At 38.3% G+C, this 11226-nt stretch overlaps 1 protein-coding gene across 1 annotated transcript in view; it reads right to left on the reverse strand.

Moving 5' to 3' along the window:
* SIPA1L2 (signal-induced proliferation-associated 1 like 2) overlaps nt 1–10952 on the reverse strand; it is a gene marked incomplete at its 3' end in the record, with an annotated part of 80888 nt that extends 69936 nt beyond the window's left edge. The window contains exons 1-3 of the mRNA XM_010147631.1: nt 9331–10952; nt 2675–2808; nt 1141–1329 (exon numbers count right to left, since the gene is read on the reverse strand). Of these exons, the coding sequence (XP_010145933.1) occupies nt 1141–1329; nt 2675–2808; nt 9331–10795 (1788 nt within the window). The remainder of the gene's footprint in view (nt 1–1140; nt 1330–2674; nt 2809–9330) is intronic.
* Between the last annotated feature and the right edge of the window lie 274 nt (nt 10953–11226).

Genomic DNA, 11226 nt, shown 5'->3' on the forward strand with positions numbered 1-11226 from the left:
AGTGCAACAGCATAGCAGGTACTCTTAGATTCACAATTTCTCTATCATTTTACCAGAAGAACTGACAAACACAGGAAAAAATAAAATTCATTTTGCCAAATGTCCTTCAATTAAAAGTCCTCTTCAAAGACTACAGCGCATAGAAGTAGTAAAATACACATACAAAACTATCTTAACCCACCCAAAGACGCAATTATCTTCCTCTGTCTACATTTACTTGGTTTTGGGCAATTGCTACAAACACAAGATAAGAGAGAATTCTGGTAGACACAAGCAGTGTTAGACACAACCCCTACATTTGAAACCGAGTTAGCACTAAAAAATTAATTATAACACCATCATAATCAACTGGATCCACCAGCTGATTCAGCTTCAGACAGACAGATACTGACTTTCACCTAGAAAGTGCAATCTTCATTTTAAATGTGAAAAAACACATCTTTTAAAAAATTGATTTAAAAACCATCACAAACCTGTCCACAAAATATTCAGAAGGTATAAATTTAATAACTAGCTTTGAAGGAAGCAGATTCACTTTATTGAACCCAGTAAGCCTCACTATATTCTCTCAAATTTAAGCCGTATGAATATTTCATTGCCATACAGTTAATTCATCAGTCTCAATCACAACTTCAGTTGTTTGAACCCAGAAGCATTCTATTCTAGTAAGACAACTGCAAGTTAATCAGGATATGTTATTGTAAAAAAACAACCCAAAATGTTAGATGTAGAGACTTAATGTTGGTCTTTTGCCTCCTTACCTATAGACAATATTAATAACGTTAGATGTATTTTTATTTGCATTCAGCATTTGTACACATTGAAGTGCAAATAAAGATTGTGAGAATCACTTCTTACCAATGTTAAAAGTTTAGTTATAACCTTCCTCTCACTCACTCATCTAAAGAGAATCTCCATAGTTGAATATTTTTTCGTAAGCTGCAATGTATTTTAAAAATAATTTGCTTAGAAAAATCAAGCCTCATTTTGTCAATGAAAACACACAAGTATCTCCAAAACCAAGAAAATGAATTGTTTGCATTACAGACCCATTTTTATTAACACTGCCTGCAAAGTATTTAAGGTTACTTCCTCTTTTTAAAATGAATAGTCTTTGAAGAAAAGTCATGCGGTACGTACCCCTTGTTCATCCAGTTTAAGCAGCTGTTCTAGTACTTTGGGTGAGTTGGAAGCCTGCCTCAGGCACTGAATGCTCAGCTCTGGTATTACATACTCTAGTACCTCTTTGAGGGGCAGACCTCTTGCCGTACCATGCCGAGCAGTGGATGGTATAGCATCTTCTAAAATTGCTCCTCTAAGTGTAGTAAGCTGCAGTAAGGGTAAAACACACAAAACATTTTAGTTCTACTACAACAATGACTTTTAAAGATATAAACTTCAGGTTTGAGCAAATGTATGGAAGAGCAAATGAGAAGAAAAAGTTCCCTTTTTTTTAACCAGTTAAAAGATTATTAAATAACTTTTAAAGAGGGGACAGGATCTTATTGTCTTAGTGACAAATAGATACATATTTAAAAAGAAAGTAATCAAATATCTTATAGATTATTCTAATTCCTGACACTATTACTTATTTTGGAAAAAAAAAAATTAAACACCAGGAACATGAAATATTAATTTTAATGCCGTACTACCCTAGCAGAGACAGTAGTTGAATGTGAGGTTGGACAGCTAAGGTAAGCCACAGCTAATGGCACCTCCATTTAACTCATCCAGCTATTTTTTAAACCATGCTCCTTTATCTTCATTGGGTTTGGTGAGAGTAATTTCTTAGAAGTGAGTCAGCTGAAACACCTCTCCACACAGACACACCCCTTTTGTGGCAATAAAAGAAAAACTTAGCCTAAAAGAATACATTCTATATAATCTGCTTCTATATCTGTTTGTTAAAGCACATAAGCCCAGAGATATCGGGAGGTCTAGTTAATGCTTCTCTATGTCCTAATCACAATAAATAGCAACAGTCCTAAGGATTATGAAAATGTATAGTTGTTTGCCACAGTAACAGCGTTGTAGGTTTTCATACAAATCAAAGCTAGTTGCTGTGATAAAGAAATTAATTTGCAAAAACACTAATTGGCTTGTAATAGAAGTTGAGACATGGTCTTCCATAACGATCACAAGCGAGCTGTTCTTCCAAACACGACAATTATTTTTATCAACTTATTAATATTCCTTCCACAAATCATGTATGTGGAACTATATAAAGACATCTCACAGGAGAAAGCTTCTAAGAAAGTAGTTTAAAACAAAACACATACCAGTCATAGCACTAGCTTTCATATTTTTTCCCTTCCTTTTTCCTCTCCATTCCTCATCTTTAATTTCTATCATCAGAAAATTAACATCAAGCAGCTTGATCCAAACTTATCTTCACCTTTGTTCTTATCTGTTCCATTGCTTGCCCCTCGCAGTTCCCTTCAGCCAACCTACCTCCTTTTGGGTGCCCACTCAAAACCAGAAAAATTTTATGCAGCTCAGAAAAGGAAAGCTTTTTTCTTGGAGCAACAATATTTACTAAGGGGACAAGAAACATTCCTTTCCCATTAACAGATATACTTTCAAAGTTAGTACCATATTCACCGACAAACAACTAGTATCCAAAGTTCTGCGTTAACTTTTCCATTCCTTTGCAGAATTACTGAAAGAACATTACCTCACTTGTCCTGAAAACTATACGATAGTTGAACTGAGATCCTTCTTTCTCCTTGGCATCTTCAACCTTCTCCCTCCGGATGCTGACTGCTACAGGTCCAAGATTTTCATCTATTCCGAAGTAGTTCTGATGCTCTTTGGTACAAGAGCGAATGAGGAGAAAATAAAACAAAGTGTGAGTCTCCTACAAAAATTTCATCAAATCTCATTAAAAGTTTCTGGAGCCAGAAAAAAAAAATATTGTTTTTGAGAGAGGAGATCTGTAAATACACTGGCTGAAGTCTTCTGAACTGCACAGTTACGTACATAAATCACAAAATTCTAATTTTGATGAGCAGCGTGGTCACTCATCACATAACTCAAGTTACTGCAAGTGCAGCTACTATGAAATAGTTTTTTGTTACTATGAAATTAATCATTTTGTCTCACGCTGTAAGCAATTTGGAAAACTATAGCTAAATAAAGTCTTCAACAAAAGGTAACAGTCTTCAAAAAGAATAAGGTGTAGCTTCCTTCATTTCATTCAATTTATTATTTAAAGCTTCATATTCAAAGCAGCAACAAGTTCTAACAAGTGAAAACTGAGGCTAGTAACTCTTCAGTCTTTGATGACCAGTTAAATTCAACTTACAGCCAACTGGCCCCGTCTGGGAGAGTCAAACACTAATGACAGAAGCAGGAGATCCAGTTAAGAAACCATTTAAGCAGACTAGACACACTCAAGCCCATAGGCCAAACAGGATACATGTTGAGGTAACTAGCCAGTGTCACTGTAAGGCCACTCTAATCCCTTTGAAAGGTCACAGTGAGTGGTTACACCCAACTTTAAGAAGGGCAAGAAAGAGGGTCTGGGAAACTACAGACCAGTCACCATAAACCTCAGTTCCCAGTCTGATTAAGGAACAAATTCTCATGGAAGAAATCTCCAGGCACACAACGGACAAAAAGATGCTTGAAAACAGCCTGCATAGGTTTACCAAATGCATACCATGCATGATCAACCCAGTTGCTTTCTACTGTGAGATGCCTGGCTTTACGGATGAGGAAGGAGCAATGACTGTCACCTACTTACACTTCAGCAATGCTTTTTACACAGTCTCTTAGAGCATCCATGTAGCTAAATTGAAAAAATATGATTTGGACATGCAAATTACAGATGGACGTAAAGCGGCTGGACAGCTGACCTCAAAGGACTGTGATCTGTAATATGAATTCCAATCAGTGGCCTATTAGTAAAAGATTTATCAGAAGTCAATAGTGGAATTGTTACTGGTGGGTTTTTTTATATTTTTTTATTATCATCATCCAAATGATGGAATGGAATGCATCCTCCAACAAGTTGATGTATGTGACCAAGCTCAGGTGTTGGGGGTTAGGGCTGTATGCAGTTGGGTGCAACAGATGGAGGGAAATATCCAGCAAGCTTGTGACAAATGAGTACTACGTGCACAGGGCAGAGACTGAAATGCATAGACCTTGCAGTATTTTACAAAAGCAGACAAAGGATCTGAACTCATCCACACAGGCAGAGTCCTGTAGCTGTAGGTACGTCACTGCCCACTGTCCCCTTCCCCAGAGGCAGCTGCTGCTGAGAGAGGGCAGCTGAGCCCCAGGTGAAGCAACTCCTAAACCACTGCAGTTGTCAACCTGGCCTGTTAAAACAAACTCTCTCTTTGTCAGTTTGAGAAAATGGACTGACAACACCACCATGAAGACCAACACAGACCTGTATCTGCAACAGAGCAAGCTATCCAACAGCACGGGCTGGGGACCAACTGCCTCAGGAGCAGCTCTGTGGAAGGGGACTGGGGACCCTGCACTGCAGCCAGCAGAATCCCCCACAGAGGGTAAGGCTAATCACACTCTGGGCTGCACTACCCAGAGCATAACAGCGGGTCAGGAGAAGACATTATGGCTCCACACCCGGCACTCTAGAGGACACCCTAAGGTCACATAAGGAGTAGTGTCCAGTTTTGGACAGAGTGGGACATGGCCAGCAGACAACTACCAAGACAGTTAGGGGGCTGGAGCACGTAACAGATGAGGAGAGGCTGAAGGAGGGGGCTTGTGCAGCCTGGAGAGGAGTAGGTTAAGAAGGGAAATAATTGCAAGATCCCACTAGCTGGGGGGGGGATTATAGAGAAAGGAGAGCCAGAGAGAGAATGGACAAGATGCAACCATCACAAGATGCAGCCCTTCGTTCACGGCAATCAAACAAAACAGTTTTCCAAGAGAGTTTGTGAAATCTTCATCCTTAGAAATGGTCAAAAGATAAAAGCTAAAAGGGAATAGGTTGAGCAAGCTATTCAGAATCTACCTTTAAAGGCAGCGTTACACACAGAATTAGACTGGATGACCTCTAGAAGCATATTCCAATCCTGTTTATGCTGTAGTTCCATATCTTAAATAACAATGAAGTAATGGAGTAATTTCTCCTTTTAAGATTTGATCAAAAAAACACGGTGTTAGCATTTTTGAGTTTGACACTTTTTTCTTAGTGTATAGAAATGCGTAAGATTTTCACTGAGAAGTGAAAATCTGATCCATCCATATTCTCAAAGTGAACAGAAAAAGATCTATATAAATATATCTATATAAATGACAGTTTTCTTTGTCAAATCAAGTTTAAATTAAGTTTCCAGTAGGCTTTCAAAAATCTCTCTATAAAGTATGTTGGTGGCTACAGTCCATCTCCCAGTGGAGACAAAAGGAGTAGCAGCACATGACAAATAGCATCCTTTCTTTGGGAGTCACACCTGCGATCAAAGGGGCACAGACATTAAATAATTCACTCATGCTCACCAACTACATTCCTTCCCCAGCCAGAATATTCTTCCTACATAGATAAATTCTGCTTCATGGATGTCCCAGTGTTAAATCAAAACTTTGAGTCTTAATGGGCAAATTTATCAAATGGAACAGGATTTTACAGACCAGAGAGAGAGATTCAGAGGCCATACACTTTCAACACACAAACTCCCAACAGCTGCATATTCAGGCTTTGACAAAAGGTAAACTTCTCACTTAGGGTTTCTATAGCATTCCATTTTGATTCAAGTCTACAAAAGAGTATTACATACTGCACAGTTACCAGACTTCTTGGCTGTAGCATTACTGAGCAGAAAAATGCAAACCTGTTAGGCAGGTATTTGCTTTTTTCTTGTACAATATGTAAGACAAATCCAAAGACCTTATTTACGTACATTAAAAATAAAATAGGTAAGAGTTTCAAGAATGGGAATTTAAAAAGCTGAAGTAAATTAAAGAATAGCACAGCTATGGATATGCTGGGATTTGGGGAAACCATTTTTAATTCAAGGCACTTTAAAAAAAAAAATCTCAAACACAGATTTAGACTGGACACCAGGAAGAAGTTCTTCGCGGGGAGGGTGGTGAGGCACTGGAACAGGTTGCCCAGAGAAGCTGTGGATGCCCCATCCCTGGAAGTGTTCAAGGCCAGGCTGGACGAGGCTTTGAGCAACCTGGTCTAGTGGAAGGTGTCCCTGCCCATGGCAGGGGGGTTGGAACTAGATGGTCTTTAAGGTCCCTTCCAACCTAAACTGTTCTATGATTCTATGATTAATCTCATTTAAGTGTATTTCTGTTGATATAAAATATTGACTGGAGAGAAAAAAAAGTGCTATTTTCCAGCTGTTTAAAGAGAGAGTAAAATATACCTTATTTTTTACTTTTTCATTTTGAGGAACAATTGTCAATTTTGCTTCTAGTATAAAAGTCTTACTTACACAAAAGTAAGTTAATACCCAAAGCTTTCTAAGCCTGTAAATTTCTTCTAGGACATTTTTTCAGTTTCATTATCAACAGATAGCTAGAATAACAAAGAAATTGTTGCAAGCATCCCTCAAATAGAAAGCATGGTAATAGTAGTCAAGTCTCAAGGTATTATGAGGATAATTGCACAAGGGGAAAAGGACAAATCAATTATAATAAAAGCATATTTCAATTATCCCTTTTAAAAAAACATAGCTTTTTTTTCCCCCATTTTATCCCCTTTTATCCCACAAAAATAGAGTTCACTAAAGGACACCATTAATAAATCAAAGCCGTAAGATAAGATACCCCAGCTTTTACAAACCTTAACTGAAAACTGAGAGGGTATTTTCCATAAACATTAACATATTTTACATCAGTTTGTTGGATTTGATTTGAACAATAGTTACAAAGCTTATAAATATGCAGCATAAAACTACAGCTCATTTCAGAAGACACTGAATTCCAAATCTCTCATTTCTTGAAAGGGAATGGAATAATTAGTGCTACACATGCCAGGGTGTTTCTTCTATGCATCTTAAAACAGAAATAAAACTTGTACGCTGACAAGTGCCAATTATGAAACTGCAAACTGAATCAAATATTCAGAAAGTTATTTCTTTTTCATAGACATCATAGTCAAAGAAAATCGGTGGCATTACATATGTCTCTGTATACAAGCAACTACTGTTTGATAAATTTTTATTTCATCCTTCCACAATTATTTTGCTAAATTCAACTGTGCTATTAAATCTACAATTCAATGAACAATCAGCTAGGAGAGCTCACTGTCATGGAAGAGTAGCAAGGAAGACTCAGTATGCATATAAACATCACTTTTTCTTATACGGGAGATCAGCACAGTATGTGATCAATTTGGTGCCCAAGGAAAAATGCCTGTTTTGTTTCCTCTAGCCACAGTAAGCTTTGCTTAGGCAATAACTGTGTTCAGCTGGAAGTGATCTGGAGATTTCCTACATGCTTGATCCCTTGAGATAATGGGTATTCTTAGTTCCATCCACACTTCTGCCCTGACTTGCTATTTGTCTCATAAGAGCCATACAATACTGATTTCTTTCAGGTTACAGCTCTATAGGAAGATAATGGCAAACAGGGCATGGCTTATGTATCATTGTAAAGGTGAGAAGGTAACAACTTACTACTGGATATTAAACGCATCACATCCTATCTACTTTTGAAGAGCTGTACCTGCAGAACAATTAGTAACACAGACAACAGATCCAGTTTCCTATTATTATACTATGTGGGATAAAACTCTCAGATACTATTTCTTAACTTTTTAATACTATATCAATATAAACATATTTTAGTCAAGAGATCGTATATACAGAATACCAGAAGGTAATTCTAACTAATTACGTTCATATCAACTTTCCAGAAAGGTGATTAGGCTTGTTTTTAATATATTATTTAGAGGTTTGAACTCTCTTTGTTTCTTTTTTTAATCTCTGACAAGATTTTTCTTCACAAAAAATGTTCAGCCCTTCAGAGCCTGTAGCTCATCCATGATAAAAGCATTTACCAAACAAGTCCTCTTTCATTTGGCTTCATCGTCCTTTTCTTCCCCCCCATCCTGCCACCACCTTTGCCCCTTGACAATCTTCGTCTCATTTCTGTCTATGCTAATCCTTTCTTCTCCCTGCATCTCAAAAATATGCCACCCTTTTGTTACAAATTTCCCTTCGTTTTCCTCTGCTCTAACTCTCTCAACACTTTTTTTATCCTTTACAACCCGCCCAGCTTAAAAGCCATTTTGAATCTCTGATTTTACTGCCCATTCCTTGCTTAGCTCTGGGTCTTTTTCTTCCTCTTCCATGACAGGTCTGGATTACTGTCATCCTTTTAAGTACAGTATTTTTACAGCCACTATGTTCTAGATGTCTACCGTAAGAAGCACTGTACCAGATTCTCTTTCGAGTCCCTTGCAAAGGGTCACAGGAGGAAGGGGTACAGTACAGTGCTTATTTCCTGCTGTTCAAATATAGTTCGAAAGCAGAGGAAGTATGACTTCAGGAAGACTCAGGCAATAACAAACAGCCTTTTAAGGACAGAAGCAGATTTTTTTTTTTCCCCTTTTAATAGCAGCAAAAAGACTGAGCTGTAATTCATAATACAGAAAGGACAGAGACAGGTATTTTGGGGTTCTCACCACAAAACCAGAGATTTCACCCACTTTGCTCAATGTAGTACTGAATACAGACAGCCAAAGTAGATTATTAAGTGAAAACAGTTTATTTGGAATAAGGGTTCAAGCCAAGATAATTACTCTGCTGAGAAGAGCACCCTGGCACTTTGCAGTGTGAGCACATCCTAGAATAATAAGGTAAAGGCTTGGAGAAAGGCATAAAACAACCTTCTTTAAGCTGAAAAACTAAATATCAGAAGCTCTCTGTTTAAGGATTATGTATATGCGCATACAGTATGAAAGGCCTCAAGAGACACTTCAAGACAGCAGAATCTAGACGAAGGGAGTCAGATGCTTCAATAACAAAACCTCCTCTTTTGGAGGCACCATTTAGGAAATAATTACTTCCACTCTGTGTATTGGTATTTCCAGTGCATTTACTGGATATAAATGTCATCTTTTCCTCCTGCCCACCAAGAAAATTTGGTTCAGAGAAGCTAGTTTACATGACCCCACACACAGTGAACTTACACAAGTATTGCATAACTCTATACATAACCCACTGGTTGTGGAATATCCCTCTGGGAAAGCAAAAATAACAGATTTACATTCAGTAAAGGGTTCCAGTATCCCCTGTAATACTTAGGTCTCTCTATAGAGGAGGAGGAAAAAAACTTTTTACTAAGCAACTTAAATCTAATGCATTAATACCTCTGAAGAACTGCATGAGAAAGATTTACCTTTTCCATAGAAGAACTTGCGGTAATAATATGCTCCAAGATCGATGTGTTCTATGATGTAACGCTTCACTTTCTCTCTGTGAATGGACTGGTTTTCTCTTGGTACTTCCAGTACTGAAACACCAGCATTTGTGCAATGGGAACTCAGAGAGGACTCAAAAGAACAACTTTCACCTGAAGAAAAAGATGCTGAATTTGCCCTAGAAAGTGCAATCCGTCTGTCTCCTTCCCCACCGGTTTCGTTCCTGAAGTAAGGGCAACTCAATACTAAATCATTGCTTTTCCCATCACCCTCATCAGCATCTAAGTTCTCTTTTGAATTGAGGTCCTCTTTGCTTCCCAAAGGAGATTCACAGCTTCCCGTTTGGCCTGCTGGCATCTGAGTTTGCGACGCAGCTGAAGCCCCAGTGGTTATATTTTTTCTTTTTCCTACATTTACTCTGGTAGCCATTGCTTCATTTATATTAAACAAAACGCTCTGAACATCGTAATGTGCAAAACATTTCTGACAGTTCCAAGAACGAATGTTTCTCTCAAGTCTATCATCCAGATCAGTCGAAAACTTAAAAGTTTCATGCTCACTTTTAACCGTTCGCAATTTTCTAAACAGAGATGTTTCTACCGCTTCTGACTTTAGTCTCCTCTTGAAAGACTTCTCCCTGTCTCGACCAATAAGTAGGGCACTATCCATGTAATCCAAGCCAGCAATCCTGACAAATTCTCCCCTGGAGATCTGTGCAGCTGCATGTAGACTTGGAGAAACTGTAGGATCACAGTGGAAAAACTCAGAAAATCCAAACGGAGCAAGGGTTTTATGTTCAAAATTTTCCACTCGGTATCCTCTTAGCATTGCAAAAAAGTTTTCTCCAGACAAGCCTTGTCTATCAATTGAAGAGGTACTGCCATATTCCCGATGAAGAGCAGCTCCAGTATTTGGGTTGACAGCATTCTGGTCTAACACATCTTCAGCATCAATATCACTTATCGTCACATCGCTGTTGCTTCTTTGCCTTATGGGATGTAATCCCCTTTGAGGGGAATGAACAAAGAGATCTCCAATCGAGTATTTTCCCTCTGTAAATTCCAATTCCAGCTCTTCTTGCTGTCCATCACTTTGGTCATTTTGTCCATTTGGAAGTACTGAGCCAACACCTTCATAACTGGTTGGAGGCCTGTTTTCCCAAGCAGCTTTACTCATCTCTTTAGAGCAGTCCTTTTTAGGAGGCCATTCAGATACCCTTGCTCGAACGCCCATTTTAGGCACAGCTGGTGTACCATTTGTTTGATTATTTTCAGTTTTGTTAGCTGCATTTGAAGAAACAGGAGGACCCATGCTACCATTCAAAGCTTTAAGCTTTCTAGCAAAGTAATCGTCAGATTGCATGCTTCTTGAAGACTCCCTGAACTTTGAGGAAGTTCTGCTAACTTTGTGCTTATCTTCTTGCAAAGACCTTTGATCGCTCATGTCCAGTCAGTGGGAGGGGAACTGCCACTACCGCAAAAATTTACTGCTACTTTTGTTATTACATTGTCTTTTATGGGTAAATAAACTGCAGTATGAAAATGCAGTTACAGTCTTCCCAGAAGCGCAAGCAGAAACCTCAGTGCACCATTTCTGTACAACTTCTGTCAGGAGAGCAATCTTAAAACATTTCCCTCAGTTCAGACGCATTCGGTTCAGTATTAATGCAGACAAATTTCTTTTATCTGTTCATAAAAAAAAAAGAGAAAGTGTATTAAAATGTTTATAGTCAGTAACACAAGCTTCCAATGTTGCTCGTATATACCTAACATCCCATGAAACTGGAACTAATGAGACTTGCTTTGTACAGTTTTCTATCCAGTGTCGCCTTAAAACCCAACAAATGCAATAATCCCAGTTCCCCGTATGATTCC

This window comes from Eurypyga helias, unplaced genomic scaffold, assembly GCF_000690775.1.
Source record: "Eurypyga helias isolate BGI_N326 unplaced genomic scaffold, ASM69077v1 scaffold11992, whole genome shotgun sequence".
NCBI classification, from domain to species: Eukaryota; Metazoa; Chordata; class Aves; order Eurypygiformes; family Eurypygidae; genus Eurypyga; species Eurypyga helias.